Below are 13,386 nucleotides of genomic sequence, written 5' to 3'. Positions count from 1 at the left end.
CTCCTCATATGACAGCCCAGCCATCCCTGGAATCAGTCTGGTGAACCTTCGCTGCACTCCCTCAATAGCGAGAACGTCCTTCCTCAGACTAGGAGACCAAAACCGAACACAATATTCCAGGTGAGGCCTCACTAAGGCCCTGTACAACTGCAGTAAGACCTTCCTGCTCCTATATTCAAATCCCCTAGCTATGAAGGCCAACATACCATTTGCCTTCTTTACCGCCTGCTGTACCTGCGTGCCCACTTTCAGTGATTGATGAACCATGACACCCAGGTCTCATTGCACCTCCCCTATTTCTAGTCTGTCGCCATTCAGATAATATTCTGCCTTCGTGTTTTTGCCCCCACAATGAATAACCTCACATTTATCCACATTATACTGCATCTGCAATGTATTTGCCCACTCACCTAATCTGTCCAAGTCACCCTGCAGCCTCTTAGCATCCTCCTCACAGCTCACACCGCCACCCAGTTTAGTGTCATCTGCAAACTTGGAGATATGACACTCTATTCCTTCATCCAAATCGTTAATATACATTGTATGAGCTGGGGTCCCAGCACTGAGCCCTGCAGCACCCAACTAGTCACTGCCTGCCATTCTGAAAAGGACCCGTTTATCCTGACTCTCTGCTTCCTGTCTGCCAACCAGTTCTCTATCCACGTCAGTACATTACCCCCAATACCATGCGCTTTGATTTTGTACTCCAATCTCTTGTGCGGGACCTTGTCAAAAGCCTTTTGAAAGTCCAAATACACCACATCCACTGGTTCTCTCCCATCCACTCTACTAGCTACATCCTCAAAAAATTCCAGAAGATTCGTCAAGCATGATTTCCCTTTCATAAATCCATGCTGACTCGGTCCGATCCTGTCACTGCTTTCCAAATGGGCTGCTATTTCATCCTTAATGATTGATTCCAACATTTTCCCCACTACTGATGTCAGGCTACCCGGTCTATAATTACCCGCTTTCTGTCTCCCTCCTTTTTTAAAAAGTGGCGTTACATTAGCTACCCTTCAGTCCACAGGAACTGATCCAGAGTCGATAGATTGTTGAAAAATGATCACCAATGCATCCACTATTTCTAGGGCCACTTCCTTAAGTACTCTGGGATGCAGGCTATCAGGACCCGGGGATTTATCAGCCTTTAATCCCATAAATTTCCCCAACACAATTTCCCGCCTATAAGGATATTTTTTAGTTCCTCATTCTCATTAGACCCACTGTCCCCTAGTACAGTCGGAAGGTTATTTGTATCTTCCTTTGTGAAGACAGAACCAAAATATTGGTTCAATTGGTCTGCCATTTCTTTGTTCCCCATTATAAATTCACCTGAATCCGACTGCAAGGGACCTACGTTTGTCTTTAAATATGTGAAGAGAAAAAGATTAGTATAGAAGCTTTTGCAGTCAGTTTTTATGTTCCCTGCAAGCTTCCTCTCGTACTCTATTTTCCCCTTCCCCTTTAGTCCTCCTCTGTTGAATTCTAAATTTCTCCCAGTCCTCAGGTTTGTTGCTTTTTCTAGCCAATTTATATGCCTCTTCATTGGTTTTAACACTATCCTTAATTTCCCTTGTTAGCCATGGTTGAGCCACCTTCCCAGTTTTATTTTTACTCCAGACAGGGATGTACAATTGCTGAAGTTCATCCATGTGATCTTTAAATGTTTGCCAATGCTTATCCACCGTCAACCCTTTAAGTATCCTCTGCCAGTCTATTCTAACCAATTCACATCTCATACCGTCAAAATTACCTTTCCTTAAGTTCAGGACCCTAGTTTCCGAATTAACTGTGTCACTCTCCATCTTAATAAGGAATTCTACCAAAGGGCCTCGCACAAGATTGCTAATTAGTCCCTTCTCATTACACATCACCCAGTCTAGGATGGCCAGCTCCCTGGTTGGTTCCTCGACATATTGGTCACGAAAACCATCCCTAATACATTCCAGGAAATCCTCCTCTACCGCATTGCTACCAGTTAGGTTAGCCCAATCTATATGTAGATTAAAGTCGCCCATGATAACTGCTGTACCTTTATTGCACACATCCCTTATTTCTTGTTTGATGCTATCCCCAATCTCACTACTACTATTTGGTGGTCTATACACAACTCCCACTAGCATTTTCTGCCCTTTGGAATTCCGCAGCTCCACCCATACAGATTCCACATCATCCAGGCTAATGTCCTTCCTTACAATTGCATTGATTTCCTCTTTAACCAGCAACGCCACCCCGCCTCCTTTTCCTTTCTGTCTATCCTTCCTAATGCTGAATATCCTTGAATGTTGAGTTCCCAGCCTTGGTTAAAGTTTCCATTGTTGGGAACAAAAGGACTATGGCCAGGCATTCCGCGCTGACTGTCCCTTTGACTGCTCTTAAGTACCCTATTAGTGGGTGTCAATGGTCCCATCCCGGGCCGCATTGTCCACTGTGATGGCGTGAATGTCCGATGAGCCTGCCATTGTCTCTGTTGAAGTCCTGCTCTGAGGACTACTGCTTCGGACTGCCCCTGCCTGCCTGCGGGGCTCTGAGTCGCATTGAAAATGTTAACACCCTGATCCACCGCCGCGTTAGAGGCAGAATTGCGCGCATATATTATTTTCGTCTCTTCCTCCCCCGCCATGAAAGTCTGAGCCATCAACGCCGCCACTTCCAAGGTCAAATCCTTGGTCTCAATTAAGTTGCGGAAAATTCCCGCATGACCGATGCCCTCAATAAAGAAGTCCCTTAGCATCTCCTCCCTGCAGGCGTCTGTGAACTTACAGAGGCTGGCCAAACGCCAGAGGTCTGCTACGAAGTCCGGTATGCTCTGTCCTTCATGACGTCGGTGGGTGTAGAATCTGTGTTGGGCCATATGTATGCTACTCGCCGGTTTGAAGTGTTCCCCGATCAATTTGCTAAGTTCTTCAAAGGTTTTGTCCGCCGGCTTTTCCGGCGCTAGTAAGTCCTTCATGAGCGCGTAAGTCTTTGGTCCGCAGCTGGTCAAGAGATGAGCCCTTCGCTTGTTGGCCGCTGCATCCCCCAGCCATCCTTTCATAACGAAGCTTTGCTGAAGCCTCTCGACAAAATCGTCCCAGTCTTCCCCAACACAGTACCGTTCCTCTGTGCTACCGGTGCCCATTCTCGTGGGTCGTGAATTCCCATTTCTCATCGCCATTGTAATGTCCTTACTCTACGGTATGAGAGCACACGAGGCACATTCTGGGGAAAAGGTCACTCTGTGACCTGAACTCTTTATTCACAGGACTCCAAAGACAGTGAGTGACCCTGCGTGGGACCTCTCTTTTTATGTCTGAGTGATCAGGTAAGGAGTGTCTCCCACAAGTTCACCCCTTGTGGTCAAGGTGTGCATCTAGGTTGAGTGTATACAGTAATACAGTGTTGTTACATTGTGGTTACATACATGACATTACTGAGACACATGACAACCATGTTTAAAAATAAGGGGTGTCATATGTATAAATGAACAAATCCCAATTTGTTTGCATTTGTTTGAAAGTTGCTCAGTAACTCCCTCAGCTTTACAGACCACCAAACTAAATTTGATACAATTTACTGATTGTAAGTTTGGGCTAAGATTCTGGCTGCAACAATTTATTTTGAATTCCTCAGCCACAGCACAGCACTCATTAAATTAACTCTCTTTATCTTGACTGATGATGTTCCAAAACTTCAAGGCATCCCCTGAGCTCGATGAGCAAATTATGGGTATTTACAGTGCTCAGATGTGATATGCCAAATGGCTACAAATGTCTTCCTGCAAGCAGCCTAAAGCCCACAGTAGCTTCACAGGGCGCTACCGAATTTTCGATCCGGGGTGAAAACAGTTCGCTGCACAGGGTGATGACGACGTCATCGCTGGCGCAGTGGCCCGGGGTGCTACCGATAGGAGTGGAGCGCTACCAGTTACCGCCACCGTTTTCACCGGAATTTCACCAGAGTTGGAAGTGGTGCCGCGCCCGGGCGAAAAGCCGTTTGCGTCCCATTAATGCCCCCGGGGGCACTAATGTGAGGCGCAAACGACCTGAGTTTTCCCCCCTTAAACTCTATTCTGTAACCATTACAGTTTAAAACAATTAAAGGCACATAATGCAATCACCTTCATCTTCCTGATTCATTAAAAAGTGTACTATTTAACTCGGTGGTAACACTCTCGCCTCCAAGCCTGGGTTCAAGCCCCGGTTCAAGCCCCGGTTCAAGCCCCACTCCAGATACGAGAGCACATATCTAGACTGACACTTCAGTATAATGCTGAGGGAGTCCTGCACTGTCAAAGGTGTTGCCTTTTGGATGAGACATTAACCTGAGGTCCCGTCTGCCCTCTCAGGTGGACGTAAAAAGTTCCCAACGACACTATTTGAAAAAGAGCTGGGGCATTCTCCAGTCTCCTGGCCAATATTTATCCCTCAACCAGCAACTAAAAATCAAGATCTGGTCATTTACCTCAGTTATTTGTGGGATCTTGCTGTGCGTAAATCAGCAGCTGAATTTGTTTACATTACAATTGTGACTACACTCCAAAAGTATGTAATCAGCTGTAAAGCACTTTGGGATTTCCTGAGGCCTTAAAAGGCACTATTATAAATGCAAGTTGTTCCTTTCTTTCAAAGTGTACTTCAAGTGCAATAACCCTATTAGTGCTCCCAACTGGTATAAATAAACAGACAGGTTCAGACCAAATATCATCTTCACTTCAATCAGTTTCGAAAAGGAAGAACCACCAAAGTTGCAATTAAAAGCCTAAACATCATTCATGCAATGCAGCCTATGAAAACCAGCTGTGTTTAGCAACAGCTGAACACACACTAACCATGTGTAGTACACAACACTTGTATCACATTCACAGGATACTTATAAAGACTTTTTTGTGCAGTTCACATTGAAAACAAGTGAGGTACACACAGCAATCTGAAGGCTTGCAGTCTTCAAGTACTGGGACACTACAACATATGGAAGGGATTGCAAAGAGCTAAAGCCTTACTGAAAACCATTTTACATTTGACTGCATTTTAGTTGTTATTATTTTAATCATTCTCTGTGACTGCCAAGTTTAATACTACAAGTGGTGTAAAGCAGTTACATTTACGGAGACTAAGGAACAGTATTGAAAATGACTATTTTACATTACACATTAGTGAGAATGAAGAAATGTTTGTGGTTTATTAGAAATGTATCTTTTCTAAAAATCATAAGAGACTCCTTCTTCCAGATCGATGTTATCTTAATTCAGATGGTAACATACCCTTAAAATATGGATGATGGGAAATTCCAGTCATTTGCTGTACCCCTTCTCTGGGGACCTAGCAGCTGTGTGGATATTGTAGTCCTGATTACTGCTTGTAGGAATTAGGCTGTCTGTACGTGTGTACACGCACCCTATCTTGCATGTAGTAGCCACTTCGAAGGGAGTTATTTGTAAAGTTTGCTCAAAAACAGTCGTCATCAGGTTGGCCAGACAGGTCAAACATTGTTAAAAAGAAAAAGAACTGCAGTGGCTAGAAGTCTGAGATAAAATACATAACAGATCTGTCAGCATGTGAAGAGAAAAGGCAGATTACCTTTTTGGGTATAACCCCTTTCTTCAGAATTGAACACTAGCTTGCCGGATCTTTCAGTTTTCAGTTCCGAGAAGGGCACAAACCCGAAACATTCGGCTCAAGTTTCGGACTCCCGTTAGAACGCCGCACATCTGAGAGGCCCGCCTAATTTGTGGGACAAAAACTGCGCTGAATACTTACTTTGCGATTCTCCGATATCTGTAGGCCCATTTCCAGGTCTGCACAGCGCAGCAGGAGCTGCCGACGGCAGAGCTACATCCCTGCGTCAAAAACAGTGCCGGCAGCTGCGCGCGTGCGCAGTGGAGGCTGCACGCGTACGCAGTAGCTCCCGGCCCTCCCAGCACGTCCTGTCTCCGGGCGACGACCCATCCCAGGCCGAAGGGACGTCGCCCCTATCCCGGGCTGAGTGGCCTGACGCAGCTTACCTCGTCGGCGGGGCCGCCGGCCTCTCGCTGAGGCCGGCCCCATCCAAGGCCCCCCCGAAGTCCTCCATTGGAGCCGGCATCGGCGTCGTCATCGATGGGGCCCACTTGCCCGACCTCTCGCTGGGGGCGGGCCCTGCCTGAAGTCCTCTGTTGGAGCCGGCATTGGCGTCGTCGTCGGTGGGGCCTGCCCGCCCGGCCTCTCCCCGTTCATCATCTTCTCCGCGCCCCCCACTCGTTCATCTTCCTCTCCCTCCCCCCGTTCATTTTCTCCCCACCCATTCTCTTCTCCCCCCATCTCTTCTTCTCCCCCCCACCTCTTCTCCCCAACCCCCCTCTCTTCTTCTCCCTGCCCCCCTCTCTTCTCCCTGATGGTGCAGTAGGTGAGTAGAAATCATTTTTTATTTATTGAGTGATTTTTAAAAAATTATTTAAAAAATTTTTTTTTTGATTGATTTATTGGTTGATTTATTGAGTTATTTATTATGTATTATTGATGATGGCTTTTTATTTGTAAAAATGAAGTGTTTAATGTTTGTAAACCCCCCCCTCCCATCTCTCGATCCCTACGCCTGATTTCTAAGCGTACAAAAATATACACTTACTCCATTCTAAGTTAGTTTGGAGTAAGTTTTCGCTGCCTAAACTTGCAAAACAGGTGTAAGTGGCTGGACACACCCCCTTTTGAAAAAAAAAATCTGTTCTAAAATGAAGCTATTCTAACTCACTAGAACTGGAGCAAACTAAATGCCACGAATTGCAATTTCTAAGATGCTCTATTCTCAACTAGTAGCTCCAAAAAAATAGGAGCAACTCAGGCCGAAACTTGAGCCCAATTATCCTGACTTTTATCTGTACAGATACTCCTGGATAAGCTGTCAGCATTTCCTGATTTTAACTGACACGTTTGAGAGCTTGGTGACTAAGAGAAAGGGTCCTGTTTACCATTCCCAGCTCTGCTTTAGCCTGGAGGTGATTGAAAGGCCTGAGGCTCTGTGCCTTATTGAAATTGTTGTAGCAATAATTTATCTGCAATTCTTTCTATTTTTGATTCTGATACTGAAATGTTACTGTAGCCTTTCTAAGGCACGGTGGCCATCATTTATGTGCTTGACAAGTATATATTATTTAATTTTGTTTAATTATAATTAATCTTTATTATACTGATTTTACTATTGTATACTCCTTATTGTATTATTTACAATGTAATTTGAATTTCTTTTGTATAATTAATCTTTATTATACTGATTTTACTATTGTATATTCCTTATTGTTTTATTTACAATGTAATTTGAATTTATTTTTTAAAGTTTTTTTTGCCACTTCAGACCCAAGCCTTTAACCTCTTTTTACACTTCCTTCTCCCGCTTTTTCTCTCTTTCCCTCAATGGTCAATATCTAATGTATTGTAAAATTGCTATGAAGCGCCTTGGGACATTTTACTATGTTAAAGGCGCTATATAAATAAAAGTTATTATTATTAAAACCCATTACCAAGCTTATGAGTCCCTGATGTGAGAAATCTATATATATATATATATATAGAGATTCTATTTGCCTGATATGAAGTGCACACTGTCCTCCTGGAGGAATGCACACCACTTACTTAAGTCCAGAGAGCTTCGGTGCAGGATAAGGGAGCCAAGGAACCCAAAGTGTGTGCAGGGGTACTGCTGGTACAGCTTCCCGCTCATCCGCCAGCTAGGACAACTCTATGCGTTACGTCATAGAAATATAGAAATCTACAGTGCAAAAGGAGGCCATTTCGGCCCATCGTGTCCGCGCCGGCTGACAAAAAGCCGCACGGCCCTCGGTCAGCAGCCCTGAAGGTTACATATAAACTTATGAACAATGGCGGAAAGATAAAGAACACCCGGCCCAACCAGTCCGCCCACACAACTGCAACACCCCTTACACTGAAACATTCTACACTCCACCCCAACCAGAGCCACGTGATCTTCTGGGAGAGGCAAAAACCAGATAAAAATCCAGGCCAATTGGGGAAAAAAAATATCTGGGAAAATTCCTCTCCGACCCATCCAGGCGATCGAAACTAGTCCAGATCATCACCCTGACTGTATTCGATTCCCTGCAGTACTTACCATCGTATCTGCGCCAGCCAAAAAGAGGTTATCATCTAATCCCAATTACCAGCTCGAGGTCCATAACCCTGCAGGTTACGGCACTTTAAGTGCCCATCCAAGCACCTTTTAAATGAGGTGAGGGTTTCTGCATCCACCTTCCAGGCAGTGAGTTCTGGACCTCCACAACCCTCTGCATGAAGAAGGCCACCCTCCCTCAAATACCCTCTGAACTTTCCACCAACCACCTTAAAACAATTCCCCCTCATAATTGACCCCTCCACCAATGGAAATAGGCCCTTGCTATCCACTATATCCAGGCCCCTCAAAATTTTGTACACCTCAATGAGGTCTCCTCTCAACCTCCTCTGTTCCAATGAGAACAAACCCAGCCTATCCAATCTGTCCTCCATGCTAAGATTCTCCATTCCAGGCAGCATCCTAATGAATCTCCTCTGCACCCTCTCTAGTGCAATCACATCCTTCCTATAATATGGCGACCAGAACTGCAGCTGTGGCTTAACCAGAGTATTATACAATTTAAGCATAACCTCCCTGTTCTTGTATTCTATGCCTCGGCCAATAAAGGCAAGCATTCCGTATGCCTTCTTAACCACCTTATCCACCTGGCCAGCTACTTTCAGGGATCTGTGGACAAGTACTCTTAAGGTCCCTTTGTTCATCTACACTTTTAAGTGGCCTACCGCTTAATGTGTATACCCTTTCCTTATTAGCCCTCCCAAAGTGCATTACCCCACATTTCTCTGAATTAAATTCCATTTGCCACTGTTCTGCCCACCTGACCAGTAGATTGATATCCTCCTGCAGCCCATGACTTTCCTCTTCATTATCAATCACACAGCCAATTTTAGTGTCATCTGCAAACTTCTTAATCAAACTCCCTATATTCAAATCTAAATCATTGATATATACCACAAAGCAAGGGAGCCAGTACTGAGCTCTGCGGAACCCCTCTGGAAACATCCTTCCATTCACAAAAACATCCATCAATCATTAGCCTTTGCTTCCTACCTCTAAGCCAATTTTGGCCTGGACCCCATGAGTTTTAACCTTTGTGATCAGTCTACCATGTAGGACCTTATTAAAAGCTTTGCTAAAGTCCATATACACTACATCGTACGCACTACCCTCATCGACCCTCTTGGTTACCTCCTCAAAAAATTCAATCACATTACTCAAATACGATCTACCCTTAACAAATCAGTGCTGACTGTCCCTAATTAATCCTTGCCTTTTCAAATGTAGATTTATCCTGCCTTTCAGGATTTTTTCCAATAATTTTCCCACCACTGAGGTAAGGCTAATAGGCATGTAATTACTCGGCCTATCCCTTTCTCCCTTCTTAAACAAGGGTACCACATTAGCAGTCCTCCAGTACCATGCCCAAATCCAAAGAAGACTGAAAAATGATGGTCAATGCCTCTGATATTTCCTCTTTTACTTCGCCCAACAGCCTGGGATGCATTTCATCCAGGACTTACAGAAGAACATAAGAAATAGGAGCAGGCGTAGGCCACCTGTCCCCTCGAGCCTGCTCTGCCATTTAATAAAATCATGGCTGATCTGATCATGGACTCAGCTCCACTTCTCTGCTCGCTCCCCATAACCCTTTATTCCCTTAACGCTCAAAAATCTGTCTATTTCCGCCTTAAATATATTCAATGACTCAGCCTCCACAGCTCTCTGGGGCAGATAATTCCATAGATTCACAACCCTCAGAGAGAAGAAATTCCTCCACATTTCAGTTTTAAGTCGGCAGCCCCTTATTCTGAGACTATGCCCCCTAGTTTTAGTTTCCCGGGATTTTTGAATGGTAAGTTTTGGGCACACGCAAAACCGCTAAGGGGCCGCGAAGCAGCAACCCTTCCCCTCCACAAAAAAATTAGGGGGAACATTGGCCCCCAAGGCGCTTCACAGGAGCAATTATCAAACACAATTTGACATCGGGCCACATAAGGAGAAATGAGGGCAGGTGGCCAAAAACCTGTGTCAAAGAGGCAGGTTTTAAGGAGCATCTTGAAGGAGCTACTTTTAAAGCTGCTAAATCCCTTAATACCTCCTCGCTCACTATGTTTATTTCATCCAGAATTTCACACTCCTCTTCGATAGCAGTATCTGCATCGCCCCTTTCCTTTGTGAAAACAGACACAAAGTATTCATTAAGAACCATACCAACATCTTCCGCCTCCACATAAAGATTATCCTCGTGGTCTCAAATAGGCCCTACCCTTTCTTTAGTTATCCTCTTGCTCTTAATATACTTATAGAACATCTTTGCGCTTTCCTTAATTTTACTAGCCAAGCATTTTTCATGCTCTCGCTTACCATTCCTAATATCCTTTTTAATTTTACCTCTTAACTTTCTATATTCCTCCAAAGATTCTATAGTATTTAGCCATTGGTATATGACATAAGGTTCCCTTTTTTTCTTTATCCTCTCCTGTAAGTCCCTAGACATCCAGGAGGCTCTAGAATTGTTATTCCCACCTTTTTTCTTTAGAGGCACATGTTTGGCCTGAGCCTTCTGGATCTCCTCCTTGAATGCCTCCCATTGTTCCGACACTGATTTACCCACAAGTAGCTGTTTCCAGTCCACTGTGGCCAACAGACTCCTCAACTTAGCAAAGTTAGCTTTTCCCCAATTTGGGACTTTTATTCCAGGCTTTTCCTTGTCCTTATCAATAACTAACTTCAATCTGACTAAATTATGGTCACTGGCATCCAAGTGCTCTCCCACGGGCTTACAGGGTAAATCATGGGCTTACAAGGTTATCTGCAGCTGAGTGTGGCGAATCCCAACCCTCAATGACAGACCATATAAATCATTGAGGGCTGGGATTCGCCACACTCAGACCATGGCAAACATATAAAATTCTGACGGGACTGGACAGGTTAGATGCAGGAATAATGTTCCCGATGTTGGGGAAGTCCAGAACCAGAGATCACATTCTAAGGGTAAGGGGTAAGCCATTTAGGACCGAGATGAGGAGAAACTTCTTTACCCAGAGAATTGTGAACCTGTGGAATTCTCTACCACAGAAAGTTGTTGAGGCTAGTTCGTTAGATATATTCAAAAGGGAGTTAGATGTGGCCCTTATGGCTAAAGGGATCAAGGGGTATGGAGAGAAAGCAGGAATGGGGTACTGAAGTTGCAGGATCAGATATGATCATATTGAATGGTGGTGCAGACTCGAAGGGCCGAATGGCCTACTCCTGCACCTATTTTCTATGTTTCTATGTAACCCTTCCAGTTGCCATTAGTTAGCCAGGCTGGTTAGTTAATCATCAACAGTACGCTGCAGTACTACAAACCTGCCGGGTTTGGCTTGCAGATTACAAATGCTGCGACTGAGGGGTCAGTGGCTTCAGTACTTCCATTGCCAAATGTGTCATCTTGCAGCCACCTGCTTACCTCCCCCCGCACAACAAGAAAGAGTGCCACTAGTTGTTCAAACATACTGTAACTTTCTAAGGGTTATAGACCATAAACATTGTCAATTAGTTGAACTTGCCATTAAACATTCGTGCATCTGGGTCCTCCAGGTTGATAGCAATGATTTTCCAGTCCATTTCCCCTTCATCAATAAGAGCCAAAGCTCCCAGGACTTTTACCTGAATAACATCACCACACGAACATACCTGGTAGAAATATAAGTGGAATGTGTAGCTGTTAAAATTCACCATGCAACAAATTTAAATGATAACACATTGTTATTCCAATTATGCGGAGGATGGATAGGTGTACCTGTAACTGCTGTAAATCTACAGTATAACATTGGATCTGTTCACTTATCCAATTACTGGTTGCACACATAAGCTAGGCTGACACTTCAGTCCAGTTCTGAGGGAGTGCTGCACTGTTGGAGGTGCTGTCTTTTGGATGAGATGTTAAACCGAGGCTGCATATGCTTTCTCAGGTGAACATAAAAGATCCCATGGCACTATATTGAAGAGCAGAGGAGTTACCCTAGCCAATATTTATCCCTCAATCAACATCACTAAAACAGATTATCTGGTCATTATCACATTGCTCTATGAGGGAGTTTGCTATGTGCGGGTTGACTGTCACATTTCCTACATTATAATAGCGACTGCACTTGAAAAGTACTTTATTGGGACGTCTTGAGTAGTGAAAGGCACTATAAAAATGCAAGTCTTTCTTTATTTATTTACTCAAAAATGCAGGCTGTCTCAGTGACATTTTTTCAGAGATGTTTAAAGAGAAGAATTGAGCTGGGTGAAGTTGAGAGACTCGTATTCTCATGAGATCAGTGTAAGCCTGTATTAGTTGTTGCTGTGATAAGAAATGTAAGAAAAGAAACACTCCAAATAAATAAAGTATTTGACATAAGAATAGCGCAGCATTAGACTGCAACTTTAAGAAGGTGAATAGGGATGGCTTTTATTTTAAATAGATTTATTTTGTTATTCGCTTGTCCATCTGTTAAAAACAAATTCACTTAATAATTTAAACTTAAAGCAAGATCTTATTTCGTGATGCTTTTGCTAGTCCATGTGTCCTCTCAGGTAGATGTAAAATATGTCACGGAACTTAGAAGAAGCAGGGGGCGTTCTGGTCAATATTCATCCCTCAACCAACATCACTAAAAATAGACTATTTGGTCATTATCACATTGCTGTTTGTGGGACTTTGCTGTACGCAAAATTGACTGTCGCGTTTCTAACAGTGACGACACTTCAAAAGTAGCACTTTGAGATGTCCCCAAGTTGTGAAAGGCACTATATAGATGCAAGTCCTTTTCTCTTCATTTGCACACAAATTCCCCCAAGTCCCTATGGAACATCTTAAGGTTTATAACACTTTATAAAGCCCAACACAAACCTTTTAGAGGAGTTTGCAAAAGAGGATTTCTTCAACTACAAGTGGCTTAATGATGCAGGCTCTACTTTGAAAAAAGTACTTGAAATTGTCAAAGTGTAATTGCGGTTCAGAAATAAACGCTCACTCGGCATAGAAAGAAAGTCTTGCATTTATATAGCGCCTTTCACGACCACCAAACATCTCAAAGTGCTTTACATACCATTTATTAAGAAACTCTGTGGCAGCAAATTGCCAAAAAAGTAATACATCAGCTACAGAGTATCCGTTATTCAAACACATCTGACCAATAAGAGGAATCGCCAACTGTCTTCAAGACTAAAAAGAAGAATTATTAAACATATACCATCTTTAAAAAAATCTGGCATTTAAAGAATAATCAGGACACAGTAGATTACCACGAAAATAAAAATGTTACTTTGCCATTTCTTTTGGGAAATTTTAAAATTCCCACAAAGTAA

General features: G+C 43.6%; 1 protein-coding gene across 3 annotated transcripts in view; it reads right to left on the bottom strand.

The window, feature by feature from the left end:
• The window catches only part of LOC139264010 (inorganic pyrophosphatase-like), a 240,412-nt gene that overhangs the window by 134,900 nt on the left and 92,126 nt on the right, over positions 1 to 13,386 (bottom strand). For all 3 annotated transcript variants that reach the window (XM_070880121.1, XM_070880115.1, XM_070880129.1), the window contains one exon: positions 11,598 to 11,724. In XM_070880121.1, coding sequence (XP_070736222.1) covers positions 11,598 to 11,724 — 127 coding nt within the window. The remainder of the gene's footprint in view (positions 1 to 11,597; positions 11,725 to 13,386) is intronic.

This window comes from Pristiophorus japonicus, chromosome 1, assembly GCF_044704955.1.
Source record: "Pristiophorus japonicus isolate sPriJap1 chromosome 1, sPriJap1.hap1, whole genome shotgun sequence".
Lineage (NCBI taxonomy): Eukaryota > Metazoa > Chordata > Chondrichthyes > Pristiophoridae > Pristiophorus > Pristiophorus japonicus.
Note: the sequence above shows the minus strand (reverse complement) of the source record. Positions and strands in the feature narration are given on the sequence as shown.